The 25,735-nt window shown below is 42.9% G+C and overlaps 1 protein-coding gene across 9 annotated transcripts in view; it reads left to right on the top strand.

Annotated features, from left to right (window-relative positions):
* Positions 1 to 25,735, top strand: part of ELMO1 (engulfment and cell motility 1) — an 813,276-nt gene that overhangs the window by 747,515 nt on the left and 40,026 nt on the right. For all 9 annotated transcript variants that reach the window (XM_081244556.1, XM_081244561.1, XM_081244557.1 and 6 more), the window contains one exon: positions 20,928 to 21,091. In XM_081244556.1, the coding sequence (XP_081100682.1) occupies positions 20,928 to 21,091 (164 nt within the window). The remainder of the gene's footprint in view (positions 1 to 20,927; positions 21,092 to 25,735) is intronic.

Genomic DNA, 25,735 nt, shown 5'->3' with positions numbered 1-25,735 from the left:
TTCTCAGAGGGTGTACATCTGGGACACAAACAGGGGCCAAATGTGGTATCAGCTTTGGTTATCTTTGTTTTCACTCTTCTGATCAGAATCCCTCAAAGTACACAATCACCCTTTCCCCCACCTATTTCTTAAATAAAAGAATAAATATATTGAATAATGTTGTTGAGTAGTTTTATTTCAAATATGCATATATTATGACTAGTGTTCTGAGCAAGACAGAAATTACCAAAGCTAGGTTTATTTAATCTTTTATTACTAGGGCCAATCTTTCAATGAAACTGTGCTCTGTTAAGTGGAAGCTGTCTGGTATTCACAACTTGTGCTTCTGGGTTCTTGCATTTTATACCAGGAGGCAGTTTACTCATATGTTTCTGATCATTCTAAAATGATGGAGAGCAAGAATGTATGTTTGCATAACACCTTACACTTTATGAGGTGCTTTCAGATGTATCGTCTGCTTTACCTTAATTACTCTACGGGGTAGGTTTTATCATCCCTATTTCACGTAAGTGAATTCATATGCAAGGAGCCTTAAACTTTATAAAAGGGCCTTTGTTTTGAAAAACAAATGTACGCATAAGGAGATTGAGCAGTCACCTAGACCTAGCACGTGCGAGTCATTAGCTTCTTTTGCCACAAACAATGCTGTGCTGATGAAGAAATAATATAATATTATACTTTGGGAGAAGCTGGTGCATATAAAAAATTGAGGTAAGACTGAATTGTCATTCAGCTGGCTGACACTCAGGACAGTATCGGAGGGGCGGGACTCATGGAATTAAGCAGGGTTTGATATTCTCCACGTCAGAAGTAGAGCCTTTATTTGTGAACTGTTTTCCCTTCGAGATGGTTTCCTACAGCTGGTTCTGTTGGCCAAGTCTTCAGAGCAGCCATCGTGCTTTCAGGATCCCCCAACCAGAAGAAAGCGAGCACACCGTGGATTCTCAGGAGGCTAGGCAATATTCTAGGTGTTGAGGCTAACACAGTTAATAGGAAGTGTCCTTGCCCAGAGAATATAACAATACGGTGGGAAGTAGAGGGGTACAATGAGATCCGGGCTGTGATGGGTGACAAGCCTACTTGCGCGAAGGATGAGCAGTTAGCCTGTTAAAGAGGGAGGATTTCAAAAAGAGACATCAACATAGAAAAATGAGGAAATCACCCAGTAACTTGGTGTTTCTAAAAGGCGGTGTCTGAACTTGAGAAATAGGCAAGATATAGGCAGATATAGGCAGAGGCCCTGTGATGGAGGACATCCTTTCTGACATCAAAAAGTTTAGCTTTTATGCTGCTGAGCACCTGGATCCAAATGGTCAGATTTGTGCTGAGTTCATAACACTGTAGAGAAGGGATGGGAGGAGTTGAGCATGGAGCGAGGGAGATAAGTTAGGAGGCTTCTGAAGTTGTCCAGATGAGGGATGTGGAGCCTCAACAGGCAGAGAAAGTAGGAGTGAAAGGAAAAGGGCAGAGCTGAGAAACATGGAGAAGGTGGAGTCACAACTTGAGGATTGGACACGGAGGTTAAGGAAGAGAAAGGTGTCTAAGATGACTTTATTATTTCTGGTCTGAAGGAGGACTCCATAAATCCGTATAGGGCAGGCTCCAGGCAGGACAGTTTTTTTTTTTTTTTTTTTACAACTTTATTGGAGTGTAATTGCTTCACAATGGTGTATTAGTTTCTGCTTTATAACAAAGTGAATCAGTTATACATATACATATGTTCCCATATCTCTTCCCTCTTGCGTCTCGCTCCCTCCCACCCTCCCTATCCCACCCCTCCAGGCGGCCACAAAGCACCGAGCTGATCTCCCTGTGCTATGCGGCTGCTTCCCACTAGCTATCTACCTTACGTTTGGTAGTGTATATATGTCCATGCCTCTCTTTCGCTTTGTCACAGCTTACCCTTCCCCCTCCCCATATCCTCAAGTCCATTCTCAAGTAGGTCTGTGTCTTTATTCCTGTTTTACCCCTAGGTTCTTCATGACATTTGTTTTTTTTCTTAAATTCCATATATATGTGTTAGCATACGGTATTTGTCTTTCTCTTTCTGACTTACTCCACTCTGTATGACAGACTCTAGGTCTACCCAACTCATTACAAATAGTTCAATTTCATTTCTTTTTATGGCTGAGTAATATTCCATTGTATATATGTGCCACATCTTCTTTATCCATACATCAGATGATGGACACTTAGGTTGTTTCCATCTCTGGACTATTGTAAATAGAGCTGCAATGAACATTTTGGTACATGACTCTTATTGAATTATGGTTTTCTCAGGGTATATGCCCAGTAGTGGGATTGCTGGGTCGTATGGTAGTTCTGTTTTTAGTTTTTTAAGGAACCTCCATACTGTTCTCCATAGTGGCTGTAACAATTCACATTCCCACCAGCAGTGCAAGAGTGTTCCCTTTTCTCCACACCCTCTCCAGCATTTATTGTTTCTAGATTTTTTGCTGATGGCCATTCTGACTGGTGTGAGATGATATCTCATTGTAGTTTTGATTTGCATTTCTCTAATGAGTAAAGATGTTGAGCATCCTTTCATGTGTTTGTTGGCAATCTGTATATCTTCTGTGGAGAAATGTCTATTTAGATCTTCTGCCCATTTTTGGATTGGGTTGTTTGTTTTTTTGCTATTGAGCTGCATGAGCTGCTTATAAATTTTGGAGATTAATCCTTTGTCAGTTGCTTCATTTGAAAATATTTTCTCCCATTCTGAGGGTTGTCTTTTGGTCTTGTTTATGGTTTCCTTTGCTGTGCAAAAGCTTTTAAGTTTCATTAGGTCCCATTTGTTTATTTTTGTCTTTATTTCCATTTCTCTAGGAGGTGGGTCAAAAAGGATCTTGCTGTGATTTATGTCATAGAGTGTCTGCCTATGTTTTCCTCTAAGAGTTTGATAGTTTCTGGCCTTACATTTAGGTCTTTAATCCATTTTGAGCTTATTTTTGTGGATGGTGTTAGGGAGTGTTCTAATCTCATAGTTTTACATGTCCCTGTCCAGTTTTCCCAGCACCACTTATTGAAGAGGCTGTCCTTTCTCCACTGTACATTCCTGCCTCCTTTATCAAAGATAAGGTGACCATATGTGCGTGGGTTTATCTCTGGGCTTTCTATCCTGTTCCATTGATCTATCTTTCTGTTTTTGTGCCAGTACCATACTGTCTTGATTACTCAGGCAGGACAGTTTTAAGAGGAAGATAATAAGTTGAGTTTTAGAAATGTGTGAGAGGTGTTTATGGGACACTTCTAAGACAGTGTTTTACAGACAAAGAAATCAGTTTGTATCTCAAAGCTAGACATACAGCTTTTGCTCTGGTTTGCATTTTTTTTTCTCTTGCTACTCTCTTTAAATCAGTGATTCTTTTGGGCTTCATCATGACCAACTTTATAAATCCGATGACAGCAACAGATTCCCTGGGGGTGGAAAAACACACATGCACACGTTCATAAAACATGACATAAAATTTCAGGTAGTTTGAAGAGCTCCAAGTTAATGCTACTTGCTTTCAATGGGACTTGGAGCTTTAAAACTCCATATAAATCTCAGAGAAGCCAAGTCACATATTGATTGACTGTCAAGGATCTTCTACTATTGCTATATGACTGGAGGAGTCCAGTTGCAACCACATGGTTTATTATCAACACAAGTCAGTGGGAGATCAGAAAGCAATTTCAATACCTAGAAACTGGAGCACGCAGGCTCATTTTAACTCTTCTGTATACTACTTAGATCTTTTCTCATGACCCCATTCTTTGCCTGTGTCATAAACTCCTCGCCAGACTTTCCCCCAAGGCGGAGCTAATAGGACACGAGTTGTTCAGACTCTTACTATTTATTGATGCAAATGTGGTCTTTCTTGTCCCAATTCATTACCATCATAAGGTGAGGATCCTGTTGTGAGGACAGCCTCGCTTCATCTTCCGCTCAACTCACTTTTGGTTTCACAAGAATGTAAACATCCCACAGCTTTCATCTCCATATTTTAACTCTTTTTCTACAAGCTCCATGCATGTTCATGTGCAATAAACTTTTTCACACATTTTGTTCTAATGCTGAGGAATGTTGGCATTCCTCTCCTCTAATGCACTAAATAGTCCTTCAGATTAACAGAGTTCCCCCAAACAGATACAACGGTGCATTAAAGGATTCTGTCACCTAATATTTATTGAGTACTTCTTATGGACTAGGTCTCCCTTGAGGGTCTCCAGTCTAACAAAAGAGGCAAATGTAGATTTATAAATTACATACAGTGTGATCATTGCATTAATAGAGGTATTGAACCCAGGAGCTCATAATATGCATGCTGTGGTCCCCCTTATCTGATGGGTTGAGTCTTTTCAGTCATTTTTCTGTGAGCATTTGTCACACCCCTCCTGACTGGGCTTCACGGTGCTGTGGGGATATATACTTGGACAAATCTTGAATCTGAGAAACTTTGACGGCTTAACAAAGATATACAAAATAAGCTTTAATGGAAGGTAGAAGTGATACGTGCCATAAGTATGAAGAAAAACAAAGGGGAAACTAGCATTTATTAAGTACATACTATGTGTCAAGTATTATTTTAGATACTTCCATTTACACTTTCTAACTGAATGCTCCTACCTGTGTTTAGGCTTAATTAGGCTTTTCTAACTTAATTTACAAATTAAGACTCAGAGATGATAAGCAAATTACCGAAGATCTCCTTGTTTGTAAAACTCACGATATTTCCACTCTATATTGCTAAAAGGACCTTAGGAAATATATCAAAATAATAAAGTGAGACAGAATATACTCATTTAGTTACTGCTCAATGTTCCAGTTTTCTTTCAACTTCATTTATGCATTTTGCCCTGCCCCTTATGGGTCAGTACATACCCTAGAACATACTTAGGGCTTGTCCCTTACCAGCTTTAACTATCATTAATATTATGGCAATTTCAAAAATAAATCCCTGTGGATGTGGCTCAGCAACTGGCTCCTATCTTTCTCCTGTGATTTCCTCAATCCCTGGTAGCATTAACATTAGAGATAATTAAATTTGCTACCTTTACAGGATGACTTTCCATGGGCATGCCGTCTTTTTTCTAAAGTGTGAACATTTCTTAATAAGACGTAGACGTGGCAGGCACCTTTTCTTATAATTCAAGGCCTTCTAATGTCCTTTTTAACAAAACTACTGATAAAGCCACTCTTAAGTTTCCTTTACTGGATGGGAATTATTACAGCTCAGATCCATTTATCCAGTGTCACACAAGTAGCTGGATATACTCGATAAACGACCCAAATTTTAACCTTCTTACAATTTAACACTTTAAATAAAAGCCAGCAAGCTTCACCTCATTGGAAAATTACTATATGTCTGAAACAATTGGGATATCAATATCTGTCAGACAGCCTTCCTAGGTGTAACGTCTAAAGCAAGACTCATTGAGGTGACTCGCGTTCTCTGCGTGGTGTTTACCCAGTAGTCATCACTCATGTTTGCTCATTATGTGTTGGAGTGATGAGCCAACCGCTGTACTCTCAGCTGGGGCTATAGCCTGTTTAGTTTGGCACTGATTAATGATGTGCCCAGAGTGAGCCATTCTCAGAGCCACCTTAGAAACCCAGTTAGCCAAAGACAAATAGCTGGAACTTGGCCGATGGGAGCACAGGAGGTGTGCTCTTGAGAGGGGGAGTCATTTAGAAACATCCGTATGACTTTTGGTTGTCTTAACTAGGGAAGAAGCAGGTTCTGTGGTAAAAAAAAAAAAAAAAAGCCTTGGGGTGTGGTTTCTTGGTAGGCACCCCGGATTCAGTGTAAGGCATGTTACTGATGTATAATACTTGTACAACTGCATCATTTTTCTGTGCTTTGGGTCTCACCATTTATAAACTTGCTTATGGAGCCTACCTGCTTCCCAGCCACACCTTCAGACAAAAGGCACTTGTATCAGTGAGTATCTCGAGATGTTCCTTTTGAAGATCTTATGCCAAAGAACAAGCATCTATAGCTTTACATTTTCTTTACCAAATGAACTTTACGTACACACAAAGTTTTAAGGGTAGTGTTTTTCTTGCCTTTGTACCTTATTTTTCCTTCTCATTTCATTCACCTGTTGTACCATGTTGGTTTGACATCCATTTCTTTACTCAAGATTTCTCCTCTTTGCCTCTTTCTGTCCTTTAGGTGGGACAATAAGGAAGAGTTACATTGATCTTGAAGTTATAGAGAAAATGTCTCAGTGCTAATTAGAGTGCTGGCCTTTTAGTGGTGTCCCAAAACTGGGCACAGCACCTTATTTTAGCCTTTCCAGAAAGGACCTTCTCTCCCTGTTACTGACAGAAAGCATCTCTGAAGTTCCATTGGCAACTCCTGTTCCGAGATTTTAGGAATATTTATTTCCAAAAGATAAATAACCTCCTTTTTAGAGGGCATTTTTTCACTAGCCCATCCAAAATGCTCAATTCAAAAGTTACAAGGATGCCCAAATCCACTTTGTAGGAGAAAATACAGAGATGAAAGGATGAGCCCAATGTTACACAGGAGGCAGGATAAGAAGAAAAATGCAAAGCAAGGTAGGCACTAGGTAATCTGGTTTAGTCATTAGTGTTTGACTTTATGACTTTGTTCCTCTGCTCAAAGATCTTAATTTTTCATCACTTCCTGCAAGATACAGTTCAGATTCTTCTACTTGGCAGGTACAGGCATCCATAGTTTGATCCTGACCTGTCCCTCACAGCTTACTTCCTACCCCTCTCCCTAAGTGAGTAAGAATAAACAATAACCATCATGTATGTCTAGTCTCGTAGAAGCTGCTCAACAAACATTCCTTTAATCCTTAAACCACACTGCAAGGTCTGCGCTGTAATCTCCAGGTTACTGGGGATCTGAGGCTTAGGGAGGTTCAGAAATGTGCTCTAGGACACATAGATGGTAAAAGTGAGAGAGCCAAGAATCAAACCCAGTTCTGCCTGACTCCAGGGCTTGCTGTTTTCCTTTCACTAAAGCCAAAGTGATTTGAGCAACTGCCTTTCTACTGGCTTCGAAAGCCCATCCCCCTCACTTATGTTTTTAGATCTAAATCATACCCATCCTGCAGGACCCCACCCAGAACATGCCTTGTTCATACAATGCTTCCTAACCACCCCAGCTGGAAGTGGTCTCCCCTGCCAGGTAGGAGTCAGGAGCTTTGGGTTCAAATCGCTACTCTGCCACTGTCTAGTGTGTGATTTTGAGTAAGTCACTTGATTCTACCTTGGCATATGCTGCAACCTGACCTCTATAGTTCTACCCAATCAAAAGCTGTAGAATTGTGAAGTTATATATAATTTCTTGTATGTGCTAAGTCCTCTATCTCTCTGCCTACCTCACCCCCATTTCCCACTGGCTAGTACAGTACCTTATGCAGAAGGAGAGGCACAGCAGATAGTATTGTGGAGAGACACATCTACTCTTCATTTCTAACTCACTCCCATTTATTTGTTTGTCTCTTTTATTCACTTAGTCATCCATTCATTTATTTATTGCTAGGGCTGAATTTTTCTGTGACTTCCATGATCCTTCCTGAGATGTCCTAGAAGCCTCACCTCCACTTCTAGACAATATAGTTATTGGTTTGGGAAAAGTTATTGGGCAATACTTAATGCCTTGGGGGCAAGGACTTTTCATTTTTTATACTCAAAGTAGATAAAACAGAAGGAGAAGTCACTTTGACAATATGAGATCTCAGAAAAAGAAGTTTGGACAAATACCGATAAACACTTTTGTAACATTTTCTGTGTCATGGCTCTTTCAGCATCTCATCAGTCCTTGCGCACCTGTGCATACCAGCCCATGGTTTCCAACCTGCACAGAAAAATGGATGGTTACCAATTAATTTAAGTCACCAGGTTTCAAGTTTGGTTCCAAAGGACTATCATCTTCTGTACCATCTTCAGTGACACTTGTCCCCTTTTGGTCCTAAAATCTTTGGCTCCTGCAGGCCCTCAAGCATTCCTTTAGGAGACAGTGATTCTGCTTATCCCATCAGCAGACACCACTGGGCAAAACAGATATCATCTTCCTCCCCCCTAATCCCCAGAAAATTCTTGGACTCTAGCTTTCACCTGTCAGATGTTCATGCTAATTGAAATTTGAAAAGAAGGGAAAAGGCAATTATTTTCAACATCAGAAGGCCTACAGTTTGAACAAGGAGACCCTGTCTTCCCACTATTTTATCCATTCAACAAATGTGTCAGGCCCTCCTGAGCGTTTGGCACTGTTCTTAGGCCCATGGCTAAGTCCTTTCCCTGGAAAGTACACCATTTCCTAAGGTGTTAGTATTGGCTTCAATTGCCAAGACGGTAAGTGAGATACAAATACTGTTTAGCTATTGGGCTGAACAACTTTCACAAGGACATAAAACTGAAAATAATTTCAGGCCCTGAAAAAATTTGGTCTGGGTCATTGGGACTTTTAAGAAAGTCTAATCCAAAGTTACTGAACAGTCAAATGTGTTAGATAAGGTTAACTATTGCTGACCAACATCAGTTGCTTCGGAGATGATGGGTGGGTGCTCTTGTGAATACCAAATTCAATTAATTGGTAGGGACTGCCTGCAGACAGAGTCCTGGTTCAGCAGGAAATAAAAGTGCCATGGTAGATTAGTCATGTCTGCCATTGTCAAGGGAGAGAAGAATGATGGTATATATGCCATATAATTGCCATCTATGCTGTTTCCTCCAAAGGACCCATCAGTAAGGGGAGGAATCACATTCAGGTGAAAGCATGGCAGACCCAGTGGATTTCTGGAAACTGTGGCAATAGCTGCCTGCATCCAGCTGAGAGAGATATAGTGAATGAGCAGAAAGGAAGAGGTATTGAGTGGAAAAAACACAAGGACCATTTCAGATCTGCCTTGGGTGCATTAACTCCAAACCACCAAATGACTAAGGATTTTGCAGAATCAGGGCATTTTGGGCTGTTTTAATTGTCTGAGCTTTGTGGCCATGGTGGTTGACAAGTTCCCCTTTAAAGATGGCTCACAATTACTTTAGTTTGGGAAGTGCTCTTCTGCCCTGGGACTGTGTAGTAACCAGCCACGGAAAAGAAAAGGCCTGGGGATTTATGAGATGTCACAGTTTACAGCCATCTGGGAGAAATACAGCAGGATGTTGGTACAGTAGTGTGTTAGCCAGAGTTAATCTATCATTGCTACTGTTATAAACACCCTCGTTCCCTCTGCTTAAAACCATCGCACAGATTTGACCCCAGTCTTCACAAAGACGAGCCAGAAATCATCTTTTTTAAGCATGTAACCCAGAAATACAGTCAAATTGACCTTCGGTTTACTAGACTGAGGGGGAAAGTTCCCAGGTATGAGAAATTGTAAAATCCACTAGTGATAAAAAGAAAAATGAGGTATAGTCTCTTCCTTCAAGGGACTCAGGGTCCTACGGGAAACCAGTAGTGAATACATAATTTCAGTACACTCTGAGAAGTGCAGTCCTTGAAGCGATCGGGCAAGAATAGGAAATGTTTGTATGCGCAAAAACCAGTAGTGTGCTAAATCATCACTTTGCTTTCCCTGCCCCCAAATTATATTGGTAACTCATACCCATAATAGCACTTATTGAGGGCCACTGTTATTATTTGTTTACACACCTACCTCCCACTAACTGCCTTTGAGTTCTGCAAGAGTGAGCATTGGATCTGGTTTTTGTGTGGCCAGCATTTCAGCCAGTGATTAGCATGTATTAGATGCCTGACGAATGTTACCTGAGCTAATACCGGACTGAACGTATTCAGCTGACCCTTAAACTACATGGGGGTTAGGACGCCAACCCTCTGCACAGTCAAAAATCCACATATGACATATAGTTTGGGCAGTTCCTTCATATCCGTGGCTCCACATCTAAGGATTCAACCAACTCCAAATCATGTAGTGCTGCAGTATTTACTATTGAAAAGAATCCACGAATAAGTGGATCCACAGGGTTCAAACCCATGTTGTTCAGTGGTCAACTGTACTTCTAAAGCTTCTAATGCAATACCCAGAATTGACAACTTATTAGAGAAAATTTAGAAAATAAAACATACTTTTAAGGTGTTTGTTGATGATTCAGCTGAATCTATTTGGAAATTAAAAAGCATACCATAGTGTTCTAAATTTCTCAACAAAGAATGGTCCGCTTCTAATATCACACTGTAAACTATAGAAACAAACATTCGATGTACCATTTTAAAACTGTAAAAACACAAGAAAATACTACATGTTATTTATGGATAAGGCATATGTGGAATTATAAAAATATCTACAGAAAGAATATATCTCTGGCAAGAGTAGAACGAGGAGAGGATGACACCTATGGCATTTTGTATCTTTAAAAAAGACATCTAAAACAAATACGGCAAAATGCTGACATAAATAAAATTGCCATGGTGGATGATTATCTGCTCTATTATTTTCTGTTTGAAATATTTCATAATTTTAAAGTTTATAATTACTTTTTTATGAAGTAAGACTACTGGGTGGGAAAAAAATATCGCACTCTTAATTTGATGCATACTGAAAGGGAAAAGTATTTGGACAAGTGTGGCAAGAACCTTCCTTCCCTGTATGTCAGAGTTTAGACCAGCGGGCTCTGCTTAATTTAAGTACCACTGCATGGCCATCCCCCCGCCCGGTGTGTGTGCTGAGGAGCATCCACCAACACTTTCGTTATGGTGGCACTGTCCTTCTAGAGTGACTTGCCAAAGCAGAGATTCCTGTGTCCTCTGAGTTCGGGAGCCTTGCCTGGTGGCAGAGCTGGCTTATAGAAGCCAGACCTTGCTTTTCCCACCCCGTATCCCCTGTGGTCTTGCCTGAGCAGTCTGCTTACGAAAAGTTTATTAAATCTCCCTTCCAGAGGGGCGCATTGTCCCCTTTCGTTTGTCGCTATTTAACAGCTTATGCAAAGTATGCTGGGAGAACCTAATGTGTAAGGCTTCAGGATTTACCTCCATGTGAGACAGTAGACGATGCATTTCTTTCTTTTTTTTTTTTTTTTTTTTTTGCGGTACGCGGGCCTCTCACTGTTGTGGCCTCTCCCGTTGCGGAGCACAGGCTCCGGGCGCACAGGCTCAGCGGCCATGGCTCATGGGCCCAGCCGCTCCGCAGCATGTGGGATCCTCCCGGACCGGGGCACGAACCCACGTCCCCTGCATCGGCAGGCGGACTCTCAACCACTGCGCCACCGGGGAAGCCCTGCATTTATTTCTTAATGGTGACTAATTTTAGAATAGTTTGGGGCTGATTTATCTGATATTTTTTCTGTCCATTTTCCATTTAGCTCATTCATTCACTCTGCAAATATTTTTGAAACTCATACTGGATGCTGGGCACACAGAGATGAATTGGGTAAAATCCCCCCGTCCACAGAGGTTGAGACACATGGGGCAAGCTCAACACATGAACAGACGGTCACCGTTCACTGCTTTTCTTCACACCTTACCCATGAATGAGTGAAGAAGGGCAGTGAATGCATCTCAGATTTGTTGGTAAACAGCCCATAATGTTTAAAGGGGTATCTGTGGATGCCATTGATCCATGAACAGACCTAGGAAATTGCTTATCATTTAGTACCGTGTATTTGGGCATCATCATTGTGGAACTTAAAAAAGAAAACTCCTTTCAGGCTCAGTTACTTCTTCAATAAAATTCCTCCCCTGCTTTTGGGGAGCTCCTAGGAGAGGCAGTCCAGCCCCTACCCCCCACCATGGTCAGCCAGGGTACCGTAGAGCACAGCACCTCAGTAGCAACTCTAGTTTGGGAGACTGGCCCGTTGGGAAGGTCATTCTTTGTAACTTTCAGAAGATTTGCCTAAGTCTTTGCTTTCAACACTTGAAGCTTGACAAAGTATGGCTAAGTTTGGTAAATGAGCATTAGAAAACCAACAGTAGCAGAATTTATTAAAAATCTGTAGCCATTTTCCCCCAAACCTATTGGAAGAGAGTATTTCAACCTTCTTTGCCAGAAAACCAGCCCCGTTGGTTTCTTCCCTTCTCACCATTCATGGTCCCATATTTTGACTGACTTACTTGACATGTTGTTTATTCAAAGCTGTGGATTAAATGCCACCCACTAATATGATTGGTGTGGACTTTGCTTGCCTGAGGCCAGCATCCTCAGACACTGGTGAAAATAGCTTCCTGCTGTCCAACAGAGCCTTAGTTAGCTAACCTGCAAATCTAGCCTGATTGCTGTATTAATTTGACTCCCCATTTCAGTGGGGAAAGGAAGCTTGGTCACACAACTGTTTGCCTTTTGATCTCTCTCCCCTCAACGGCAGGATGCAGAGGGAAGGCAGTGATCCCAAACCTCACCTTTTCTGTTTCCTCTTTTGAGCTGGCTTCCTTTGGATGCTGAAGAAAGTGAGAAGGATGTTTCTTCCATATCCTTTGTTCTTCAACAAAGCCAGCACAAATTGATTTTAAGACTAATTGCTGGTTGAAAGATTTAGTTCTTTTACTGGCTATAAACATGCCTGAAACCTTAAATTAAAATGCCTTCTTGTGAGGAGGAGGGCAGCTCTTAGTGTCTTAGACTTTGGAATGTGAAATCACCCAGATAGCATCTGCGCGGAATCCCAGGTCAGGCATTATATAATGAGTTATTTGGGGGGGCTATTGGCAAAGCCCTCGGAGCTCTCAGTTTGGATTATGATCAGATTCTCAGGATGCTTGAAGCTGCCTAAGCATCACTGCCCCCGCCATCTGATTCCTACTTTATTTGTAGCTAAAACCAGGGGACGTTCTCAGCAAGCAAATAGCAGTACCAAGCAGCTAGCTCCCTTTCTAACTGCTCTGGTGCCATCTGCTTTGCTCTCCGGGTGAGTCTGAAAAGTCATCTTCTATACTCTCTCTAATAATAATCCTCCGTCAGGTTCCCCAGGCCCGTCTGGACACTGCTAGCCACAGGCTTGCCCGCTCAGGGTCGGCACTCGGGCTACTGCCCTGTATCCAGAAACACTGATGCTGATTGCTGCCCAGCAGATTGTGGGTTTACTGGGGAGACAGTGGCTGCCCTTGCTAAAGAAAGCCCTTAAGTGGCACCTGAGCCAGGTAGGCAGATGCTCTCGCCACAGTGGCTGTGGCTGCCTCGGTGAGAAGCAGCCCACCGAGTGGAGGTGGCTTCTAAGAGCCCTACCCAAGCGTGCTCAGAGCAGACACTCTCTCCTGACCATCTCTGTGACTTCCCAGGTGAGAGCACTCACCTTGTCCCCACTGTAGCTGGTACCTGAAGGCCACCCCTTGGGGGAACTGAGGGCAGTAACAAGCTGAGGCCTGGGTTCCTCATCTGTAAGTTACATTGACATTTCTGAGGGAAGGTCGCATGTCCCTTTCTCTTTTCCTAGGCAACCATCATAGCTCCTTCCTACCTTCTTATGCCTCCTCATTTAAACCAGTAGCCCTCAACCCCAGCTGCACATTAGTACCCGCTGGGCAGCTTTGTAGAGCATGACCAGTGTCTGGAACCCATTCCAGACCAGATGAATCAGAATCTCTGGGGGTGAGGCCAGGCAAAGGTACGTTTTAAATTTTGTTGTAGACTGAGGGTTGGGAATTACTGATTTTGAGGCTATTTCTCTCTTTTAATCATTTGTCGAGTCCATCAGTCATAAATTAAACAGACATTTTGTCAGTTACTATGTGATCGGATCATGCAGACTCTGGATATGCAAGAGTGACCAAGGACACAGCCCATGACATTATGGAACAGTCCTAGGATGGGAGAAAATGTGGTCCTACATTGCCTTTAGGGGGAGGGCTGCAGGTCAGAAATGGATTTCTAGAATTGAAGAATGAGCAAGTGTTAGAAAGGAGGGCATTAGTCACGGGTGGAAGGAAGAGCACAAGTTAAGGCACGGGGTGAAGTTCAAGGCACTGAGAGGACCTCAGTGCGGCTGGGTCACGGGGTCTGAAGGGTGGTTCCAAGGAGGAGGCATCGGTTGGGGGGGTGGGAGTGGAAGGTAACCACGAGGGCCCGTGTGGTCACACTAGAGGAGCTGGTCTTCACCCGCAGGCAGTGCTGGACCAAGCAAATGATGTGATCAGATTTGCATTTGGGAAATAATCTGGCCTCTGTGAGGAGGGGCTGGAAGGGGGAAAGTTGAAGTCAGAGGTTGTTGGGTAAACCTGGACAGGTAATGGGGCAGGGGTCCAGGGACGAGTCAGTGAGAATGACGTGAAGTAGAGGAAGGGACAGATATTCAAGAGGTGAGTGAACATCACATGACTCCTGAAAACTATAATCCTCAGAGCAAAGTTCCCAACTTTCATGAACATTCAGGTTCCTAAGCCCAGCTAGTTCCATTATTTTGATCATTGCTACCTAGTTTTTCATCACTCACCAAAGACATAATGTAACCCAGAGTTGCATGACGGGCACAGTACATATACCTGGCGTCCAGAGAACAGGCCTTGGCTATAAGCAGTTTGCACTCCAGACTCTAACTTGGGAGAAGTGAAACCAATGGACAGTCCCAGTCTACAGCGAACTGTTCTTATTCTCAGCTCTTGGGTACAAATCTTGGCTTTTAACGTGATGCATAACAAGCCTAGTATTTGCTGGGTTTGGAAATGCCATCTTAGAGAGGAACAGTCACGGTGACCTCACTGTCCACGTCACACACAGCACTTTGCATGTAATATCTTGAATAGATTTTTCAACAACCCTGTGAACTCTGTACTGTGCTTACATAGTAACACGCATAGTAGAATGCATGCTATCTATCATGTCAGTGCTTCCACTTTACATGAGCAAACTGAGGCTTGAGAAGGGAAACTCACGTTTGCTAAATATCTACAATGTACCTTAAAGGGTGTTAGGCTTCATCTCATTAACAATAACCTGATGAATCCCAGATGATTCGTTCTCCCAGTTTATAGATGATGCAAATGAGTCTGGGAGGGATTGAGTGTCTTGAGGAAGTCTGCAGCCTGGCTTCAAAATTGTGTGCGCTGAGCTCTAAAGGCTGTGAAACTATCCTGAACCCAGTACCCAACTGTTTGCTGAAAACTACCACCGTGGGCTCCAAAAGCATATTTTCTTTAATACCTGAGTCATGCACTGCCTACCTTCTGCCTTTGCTCTTGTCGGTCCCTCTGCCTGGATTCCCCTTTCCTCTTCCTTCACCTCATAACACCCGTTCATCCTTCAAGTCCCAGCGACAATTGTCTCAACCGTGTAGACTTTGCTGACATCCCTCCTTTCCCCAGCTGGACCAGGAATAAAGATTCCTTCACATGTGTCCCAACCTACTTTCTACTATTGAATCCCATCATACCTCCCCAAATCCTCTGGTGATTTATCATTAGTAACAGAAGAAACAATCTACGGTTTTCATCTTAACCAGCAAAGCCATCCACCATCTGCCCAGCCTTACCTTGCAGCCCCACCTCATTCGTCCAACTAAACGAAACCACCAGCCACTCTTCCCCACCCAGAGCTATACTCTCCTCCTTCCGAGCCAAGGCTCATGCTGTTTCTCCCACCAAGACTGGCTCCTTCCCTGCACCTCTTTGTGTCCACATCTTGCTTCTCCTTAAGCCCCGGCCAAAGTCCCCATGCTGTACCCTCAGCCCACTGGCCCTCGAGAGGGGCTCTGTAAGTATTTGGGGGGTAAACACCTTGCCCTTACCCCGCTGTGACATCACTTCCTCTCTTGGGGGAGGCAAGTGTGTGCATGTCTTTCACTCTCCCAGACCGGGACTTCATTGAGCACAAGCGCTCACTCACAGGGCCTTGTACAGTGGAGGTGCTCAAAAACAGTTGTTGAATGAATGGATGAACGATGCTGGGTAAAGCTGTGGCTCTAAAGGCAGGGTCAAAGGGCACGAGACCACAAGCATATGGAGACTCCGTGGATCCGGAGCACATTTCAGTTAACAACGATGAAACCAGAGCGTACAGTTAGACCAACAGCATGCTCGCTTCTATTCAGGGATCCCCAGCACTTACACCTTTAATCCGCTCTGAGGAGCCAAAAGGTTTTCTCCATTTGAAGTACAAGTAATATCTTGTGAGACCCCCCCACTTCTTTTGTATTTAACATGTGACATTATTACAGCAAACATGTGCTGGGAAAACTCCAGAAACACATGGCTCAGACTGCAGGCACGGTTCGGGCCTTGATTAAATAATGTCAGTACCAAATTCAGATTATAAGAGTATGTTTTCTTTGAAAACACACTGTAGCAAAGCACGTGTTGTAATTAAGCAGAGTTTTAAGTTCATTGATTTGCTGATGCCTCTGCAGCACCATCTGTGGGTTTTTCAAACAGTGATTAAAGGTCTGATAATTTGCAAAGAGGACAGAGTTAAGGATGGTGGTTGTGGGAGTCTTGATTTAAATCGCATGCATAGAGCATTAACAGAGACTTTACGCCATCAATTCTAATCCTTGTAGAAGCTACTTTGCAAAGGAATAGAAGACTAGTTGACCTGTCTGTCTATTTTGTCCCTTCTTAAGAAAACAGTGACATCTATCATGGGGGTCACTGTGCTTGGCACACGGAGTGACCATAGAACAATGGTCAATGGCCAGTGCCAAGCAAAACTGTGAAGTAGGCAAAACCAGTCTTTGGCTGCTGTTTTATGCTGTATACCTACCACTTTCATCCCTTTCCCTAGGGCCAGAGCCCTCTAGACCTCGTCTCCCTTATCAACCTGCTCTTAGGAAATGGGCTATATTTTCTTCAAATTGAAGTGTAAATGATTGCTGGGGATTTAAAGGATTGTTGCACTTATGGATGCTTACATCTAGCAGGGATCGAAGTCTTAAGCTAGAGAAATGGAACTCTAACTGGATTTTAAGCATAAGATATAAGTAGGAGCTGCAAAGTTTCCCATACTTACATAGGGGATTATCATCATTTCCATGCAAAGGTACAACCATGAGCATATAAATGAATATGATTTTTTAAGTTATTTCTTATCAAAGCAGCTTTGTTGTTTCTATCCAGCTTCCTTCTATTTTTTCTCCAATCTGGGCAACCTCAGCCCCATAAGCTGGTACTCCTGCATACTGCATTGCATGTATTTGTTGAGATCTTTGGTTGAAAGTGACAAGAATCCCATTCAAACCATTTTAAGAAAAGAAAAAGGCTTATGTAACCAAACCAGCAAACGTCAGGGTCGAACTGATTTTGTGGTTGAATATGGCGTCACCGTTAACACATTCTTTCACACACACACACACACACGAACTTTCTTCCATCTGATTCTACTGGCATTGGTCTCATTATCTTCCACTTTCCCGAATATTAAGGGACAGTCTTAGAGGTCTCAGTTTGAGGGGAAAAGCATGCTTCAGCTATGCCTCAAGTCAAGTCAGGAAAGTCTGGAGAAGGATGCTGATTGGTCAGTTCATGTCACATGCCCACTTACTAGCATGATCATTGTGTCTAGTCACATGTAGTGTGGTGACTGTCATCTCTGACACCCCTTAAGAAACACATGAAAAGGGGAATCACCTGGCCCTCTGGGCTTCTGTCTTCTTATCTATAAAACAAGGGGAGTGGAGGTAGCTCTAAAACTCTCTCAGCATTAACTTGATTCTATTTTAAAATCTCTTCGTCATTTTTGGCATTCAAGTGGCTATATCTTTGTCTCTCTTACATGTCTTACCTCCCACCAGAAGGTCAAATAACATTAGGAGATGACAGTTACCTCCTTGGCTCAACTCAGAGTTTCTCTAAATGAGGAAAGGGGCAGCTCCTGTGGTGCCCCTCACATGAAACTGCAAAGTGTTATAATTCAGCCTGGACTAAATTTAGCCACCATTTATACTGCATGATATGATATGGTAACAATTTCAAAATTTGTGAAGCATTCCAAATTTAGCATTTTGCCTGAGTAAATAAAGAAGCAGATCAGGTGGAGGGTCAACTGGAAATTTTCCTCTCTGCCGTTATGCTGGGGGCATGAAACAATGTTTATGTAACTGGTTCCAATTCAGATACAGCCCAGGTTCCAAGTGGCTAAGATGTGGTCATTTCCATATTATTTACCTACTTCCATACCACTGAACAGCCATTCTTTCTGCAAAATCCATGTGATGTCTTCTTCTCTGAAATACCATCCCCCCCTGCCAGCAGTGTTCATCAGTCCACCTGCCTTGTCTCATCCACACTTCTGCTGTCATGATCTTTGTCCATCCTGGCTCTCTTATTAGACCCTTCGTTCACATTAAGGCAAGGGCCTTAATGTTCCTTATACTGTCCACCCAGTATAGACTCATGGTAAGCACTCAGCAACATTTGCTGTATTGACGTCACAAATAATGCTCTCAAGCAAATTTTTGTTAATAGCTTCTGTCAATACAGTCTGATTTATAGTAAGCTAATAACCAGTTGAGTTATACTGAAGAGAGCAACCCAGCCATGGCCCTAGAAACTCCCATGAGTCAGTGGTCTGGAAGACAGTTGCCTTCATGCCTTTATATCACTGTTGTCACCAGCAACCTCTTCTTCACAGGGCAAGCATGGCACGCAGGTCCTCTGAGAATAGTGGTGCCTACATCCATAAGTGGATGATACAGATCTGTTATCCTTCACTGTTTCGTCTGAAGTTTCCCAAGATTCCTGCCATTAGATTTATTTCTTGTGATAAAATATTGCTTCCCAGATAGCCCCTATGAAAATGCAAATAGGTTACCTAGTAGAGGGTATTCTGACTGTGGACATGGATTCCTAAAGGTCAGAAGCATATAAGGAAAAATGAGGGTTGATATCACTTGAAAATAGATAGACCTGTTTGTCTCCCAGCCACCTATGACTCGTCTTACCCTCGGTTCAGCCATGTTCAGTTGACTAAAGGGAAAATGCGGTTGACGTGGGATTCCTGGTTGCACGAGGACACTGCAAGCAATGTGTATGCAGATGACTACAGAGTGAGAATATCGGGCATCCCTGAGCTGAGGGGACTCGTGGGCTTGTGGGTTCCCCTGATGCTCAGGTTTTTCTGAAGGCATATTGGGTTTTGCTACCAAGGAGGACTGACTTTCTTGTTCAGCCTCCTGATGTCTCTAGACCCCAGCAGATCACTGGACAGGTCCTCACATGATAGGACAGCTACAGGAGAGACATGCTCTTGGAGAGAGCAACCTGCACCATCAGAGAGGGGACAGCACCATTAAACAGAGCGCAGCAAGCGCAAGGAGCTGTCCCATGTTTGGAGGAGATTTCAGCTGTCAAATATGTCCCAAGGTAGTGAGATTTTTCCCATCACCTGGCCATCAGGCAGGTTTGAAAGTTCTGGATTGCCACAGTCTTTTCCATGCTGTAAAACTGTTACTTCTATTACAATAACATTTCATGAAAGTGGCATTTTGGTGGAACTAGTCAGTGAACGATTACTGAAGTATCCACCATGTGTGAATGGTTGAATGAACAACTGATTAGAAGCCATAGGAGCATACTGAGATCACATTTACAGTGACAGGAGAGGGACCCAGGGCTGTTCAACACCCAGTGTATGCTCTGCCCACCATACGGGTATCTTAGAATTCAACTAGATATCTGTGACCTTGGACAAGTTCTCAATCCTTCTCAGTCTCCATTTTCTTACCTTTTAAAAAAATTTTTTATCTTATATTGGAGTATAGTTGATTTACAGTGTTGTGTTCATTTAAGGCATACAGCAAAGTGATATAGTTATGCATAGTCATATATCTATTCTTTTTCAGATCCTTTTCCCACAGAGTACTGAGTCCATTTTTCTTACCTTTAAAATAGTGTTTAAAAACACCTACACTACTGTATTGGAAAGAGGATTAAATGGGGTGATGAACAGCAAAGTGCCTGGCACAGAACCTAGCACCTAATTGAGGTGCATTTGTGATTTTTTCTTATTTTTAAGTTGCAAACAACCCAAAAATGGTGGTATGGGGTGCAGTATAATACAGTGTTTACAGTCCTAAGTTCAAATCTCAGCTCACTCACCTACCAATCAGCTGTATGATTTTGAACTAGTTAACTTAAGGTTTCGAAGCTTCAGTTTCTTCATATGGAAATGTAAAAGATGATAATATCTACCTCGTGGATTTGAGTAGATTAAGAGAAGGAATATATATAAAACATTTTCCATAGTATCTGGCACATAGTAAGTACGTTATCAAGGGTAACAATTGTTGTTCTCATCTGTAATGTGAGATTAAAAAAAGAAGCAGCAAGATTACAGTCTCTTGGATGCCTCTGTGTGTTTTCTGGTCTTTTCCTGCTCTAGATATTCTGATGAAGATGAATCCACATTAATAGAGGCAATGGTTAGTTGCCTCCTTGTGGGCTGGACCTATTCTAAAGAAGAAAATTACCATATTCTTCTTTCTTGAGGTTTCCAATGGGATATATCTATTCTAGTTCAGTAGACCTCTTTTTTTAGTGCCTGGCTCAAAGAGGCAATACCACATGCACATTTCCAAATACATCATTTGTATGAACACTCAGGCCTTAACTACATGGGGAAAGCAATCCAGGAGGGGCGGGGGTGGGTATTATTTCACATTCACTTGAACCGGTGCCAACCAAACTTCCACAGTTAATTGTGTCTCAGCGATTTTCTCCTGGAAAAAAATAATGATTATGCAGACTTCTAGCTGTTGCTTGGACTTCTTTCATTCTTGAATTTGCATTGTTTATAGTCACATAATATATCAAGCAAATGAATATGCATATATCCTCCCACCCCAAGTCTCCCACGGTCCCCCCCATTTCATAGTTAGTCAATTCACCTCCTTCCTTGCGGTTCCAGTGGTACAGGAGATAAGAGAAGCTGTACATCATGGTAGTTGACTCTTCAGAAAAGCACTCTTGAAGTTAGGGCTGAGAGTGCAAACTAAAGGGCTCAGTGGGTAGGGAACCATTATCTGTGGAAGACTTTTCTGAATGGGTAAGGTCAACCCCCAGGAAAATTATGGTCTTCCTTTAATCTCACAGGTAATGCAGGTGGTGAAGGAGCAGGTTATGAGAGCTCTTACAACCAAGCCTAGCTCCCTGGACCAGTTCAAGAGCAAACTGCAGAACCTGAGCTACACCGAGATCCTGAAAATCCGCCAGTCTGAGAGGATGAACCAGGAAGATTTCCAGTCTCGCCCGATTTTGTAAGTTACCCCTGACCTCTACCTTCTCAAAGGCTCTGACACACCATTTCTAGAGTGAAAGCTTATCACGCAGCTGGGCTGTATCGTGAGCTCTTTATGGAAGGCCAACAGAAGAGCTCTACTCAGTTCCTGAAGTCTCAGCAACTCCTTGAGAAAAGCTGGGCAGGGGTGGGCTAGGAGGAGGTAGGGACAGGTGCTGGCAGGAGGATCTAAACCAAGAAGTGACCCAGTTACTGACGAGTCCTCTAAGAATTTGCAGCTGAAAAGTTTGAAACCTTTTGTAATACTTGGGGCAGTTCTGTTTTGCCCATGAAGCTATATTCTGTGTAGGTACCCTTGAGTGGCAAGATGTTCTTCCCCAGCCAGAGTGAGACCTACCAATAATTAAAGCAATATGAACATTGAAGTATCATGAGTAGGAGGGAGGGAGAGCCAGCTTGAGAGGAAGAGAGAGACCCGCTTTCTCCCTGCCCCGTTGGCTCTGCTTTGAGTCAGAACGTCTCATATGGCTCTTGGGACTATCAACCCACAGGCCTAAGGTGGAGAATCAGGGAACCCCCCCCCCTTTTTTTTTTTTGCGGTACGCGGGCCTCTCACTGTTGTGGCCTCTCCCGTTGCAGAGCACAGGCTCCGGACGCGCAGGCTCAGTGGCCATGGCTCACGGGCCCAGCCGCTCCGTGGCATGTGGGATCCTCCCGTACCGGGGCACAAACTCATGTCCCCTGCATCGGCAGGCAGACTCTCAACCACTGCGCCACTAGGGAAGCCCAGGGGACCCCTTTTTATAGGACTTTGTATCAGATGCACTTGCAACGGTTGTGTAATTTCATGAATCTCCATCTTTAAGATGTTCTGAACCCTGAACGTGAACACTGTTTTAGACTGTTTTGTTTGCTTTATCTTTCTTAGTATTGGCCTCTTTATCTTCCCTTGTTCTTTTCTAAGAGCTAGGTCAGCGCTGTTACCTTTATTGTTTTTAGGGAAGGGAATAGGAAACAGGGTTGGGGGTAAGGAAAGTGTTTGACGTTTATTCTTATTATTCCCTCGGAAGGCTGGACACAGCTTCTTCTGAGCTTTCGATGAAGCCATCTTACATCATAGGTGTCATGAAGTTCATCTTAAACCTTTCTCTCTAATTCTTTTTCTTTCTTCCCCCTTTCTGTTTCTTGCTTTTATATATTTGACATGTTTAATGATTGGCAATTTGCAAAGCACCTCCTCATGCTATTTCATTTCCTCACACCTGTGTGAGGTAGGCCAATCTCATTCCCATTCGAGGACCAAGATATAGTCTAGAGAAGGGAGGACCTTGTTGACAAGTGGACGAACCAGGACTTGAACTCCAGCCCACTGATCCCTTAGCTAATTCTTCATCTACCCTACCAGAACTCCTTTGCCAAGTGCAAGACTAAGATGAAGTTTTTAAAAGTGCACAGAAAAAACCATAGCCAAGCTATGGTGTCTACTTTGTGTTTATTTTCAAGCCTTAAGAAGCACCATTAGAAGCTGCAGAGCAGAACTGCAGGCTTTAGTGGGGATGACGTTAGGCAGCAGGGGAAGGGAAGTGCTTCCTCAGGGTCTTCGGCTCGCATCTGCATTAAACTATACCCACACTGGGCAGCAGGCAGCTCTCAGGAGAGGCAGAGCTGGGGTTTTGCTTTGGTCCCTCAACTAGACATTAACAGCCCCGTATCCCAAGCAGAAAGAACTTCGAATAAAGGACTCCTCCGAGATGCAGTTTCTTTCTTTTTTTAAATCTTTCTACTGAAGTATAGTTGATTTACAATGTTGTGTTAGTTTCAGGTGTACAGCAAAATGATTCAGTTTCAGATAGGTAGATAGATACTTCTTCAGATTCTTTTCCCTTATAGGTTACTACAGAATATTGAGTATAGTTCCCTGTGCTGTACAGTAGGTCCTTGCTGGTTATCTGTTTCATACATAGCAGTGTGTATATGTTAATCCCAAACTGCTAATTTATCCCTCCCCTTCCCCCTTGGTAACCACAAGTTTGTTTTCTATGTCTGTGGGTCTATTTCTGTTTTGTACATAAGTTCATTTATATCATTCTTTTTTTTAGATTCCACATATAAGTGAGTTCATAAGGTATTTGTCTTTCTCTGTTTGGCTAGCTTCACTTAGCATGATAACCTCTAGGTCCATCCATGTTGCTGCAAATGGTATTATTTCATTGTGTTTATGGCTGAGTAGTATTCCATGGTATGTATATACCACATCTTCTTTATCCACTCCTCCATTGATGGCATTTAGCCATGTCCTGGCTATTGTAAACAGTGCTGCAGTGAACACTGGGGTGCATGCATCTTTTCAAATTATGGTTTTCTCCAGATATATGCCCAGGAGTGGGATTGCAGGATTATATGGTAGCTCTGTTTTTTAATTTTTTAGGGAACTTCCATGCTGTTCTCCGTAGTGGCTGCAGCAATTTACATTCCCACTAACAGTGTAGGAGGGTTCCCTTTTCTCCACACCCTCTCCAGCATTTATTATTTGTAGATTTTTTGATGATGGCCATTCTGACCAATGTGAGATGATACCTGATGCAGTTTCTGTCTTGCAAGGAGGGACAGTGGCGCCTTGCCCCATCCCAGGGCCTGCAGTACTAAAATGTTGGCTATCATAATGTCCGTTTCAGCAGATGTGTGAACACAAGGAGATTTTATTGTGCTTTTGACAATAATTCTTAAAACCTAAAGGGAGACTTGAGGGACCACTTCAGTTAAGGCCAAGTGATTCTAAATTAATGTTTGACCATGACTTTGTTCCAAGGAAGACTGTTAACTGCTTGTCAAGTATGAAAACTTTGCTCCTGCTTTGGCTTCATAACTTTACTTCCCAAGGCTCTGCCTGTGACATTCTGAAGTCTCTTTTCCCTTTATTATAAGAAACTCTTACTTTACGCTTATTATTTAGAGAGAAGCAATGGAAATATTAAGGAAATCTCCTGTTATACGTAACTTTGGCATCATCACTCGGCCATAGGACTGAAAAGCACCACGGTCCACTGGAGCTCTGGATATAGTTGCAGTAAAGTCACAAAGACTTGTCAGAGCTACAGCATTTCACGGGGGAGGCCATGAACCAGCCTGGTCATTATGCCAGAGCCCTTAAAACAGGCAGGAGGGTACCAGCCTCCCGCTTCTTCTCCAGCGATGCTCTGTCTGTTAGAATGATCTGCTAGACAGGGGCTCACTGCGGGGTTAGATGAAGTGCAAATGCTGTCACAGTGGCTTATAGGATAAGCCCAAGTCAAGAAAGAAAAGGCATAGACCATGTACGTACGATAGTCTTCAGTCATTCATTTATTCATTCATTTAACAAATGTGTATTGAGTGACTCCTGCCTTCCAGGCCCAGCCTGAGGTGCTGGGACAGGCAGAGAACCAGAGACACCTGGCTATCCCTGTGCCAGACTTTAAAGCTGGGGTTTGGAGGGATTATCAGGGACTGTGCTCAGTGCCAGGTGGGAGGAAGCACAGGCGGGTGGCTTGTCACTAGAGCACACAGGAAACGCATCTAACCCAAGCTTGGGGGTTAGGATATTTAAATTTTAGAACTGAAAAGCAGCTTTCAGGTCATCCAGTTCAAGCTTTTCATTTTGCAGACAGGGCCAGTGGCTTGGCTGGGGCTTGACTGCTGGTGTGGAACCCCGCTGGCTGCCCTCTCCCCATCACCTGGCTGCTGCACGCAGCACAGAGGCAAATCTCAGTGCCACGAAGATCCCTTAGGCATGTGTCTTGTTTTTATAAAATATTTAGATTTCCTGAGAAGGAAAATGCAAATTCCAAGTGACCAAATATTTTGGGAGACCGTGTCTTCAGTGGGTTGAAGAAACTCTTATTTCTTAGCTCTTGACTAATTATTTCAGAAGGAGGTATTTGTTATTTTCTACTTAGTGTGACTTTATGGGAAGGATAAGTCCATCCACACAATTAATCCGAGTTAATGGATATAAAAAGTTTGAATAGTCCCAAAATAGGTCATTTACGATGATGTTGGGGGAAGGGGGGCTGCAGGGACAAACACCAGGGAAGCAGAGAAGCAAAATGTGGAAAATCCAGAGCCAGGAGCTAACAGACCTAGGACCAGATTCCAGGGCCATCATTTGCAAATGTGGCTCTTTAGTCAAGTGCTGTCACCCATTCTAAACCTGTCTTTCTTGCGTCTAAAAGTGAAGATGATAAAAGTGTCCACATCCTTGGGTTGTTAGGAGGACTCAGTGAAATAGTGCATGAAAAGCCCTTAGCATATGCCCCACACATACCATCCACTCAGAGAAATGGTCACCCTTATTATGAGCTGATAACCAGAATTTAACAAGTGTCACAGTGTCAATATGTAAATGGTAAAACTGACACTCTGAATGTATTTGTTTATATCTCATCTTATCTCAGAATGTACAGTAAAAGTAGATGAGAAAGAAAAAGTAAAAGCAAATAGAGCCAGAAATAAGGCTAATGCCTATCCTGCAAACCTGCATCCTTGCTAAAGATTGGCCACAAGCTTTGCTCACGGCTCTCTTAGCTAAAGCCAGTGTTCAGTGCACTTGACAAATACTTATCAAGTGCCTGCCACTTGCCAGGTACGGTTCTGTGTGTTGATAATTCAGCAGTGAAGAGAACAG

This window comes from Mesoplodon bidens (assembly GCF_964165515.1).
Source record: "Mesoplodon bidens genome assembly, chromosome: 9".
NCBI lineage: Eukaryota > Metazoa > Chordata > Mammalia > Artiodactyla > Ziphiidae > Mesoplodon > Mesoplodon bidens.
This window is presented reverse-complemented; position numbering and strand designations above follow the sequence as displayed.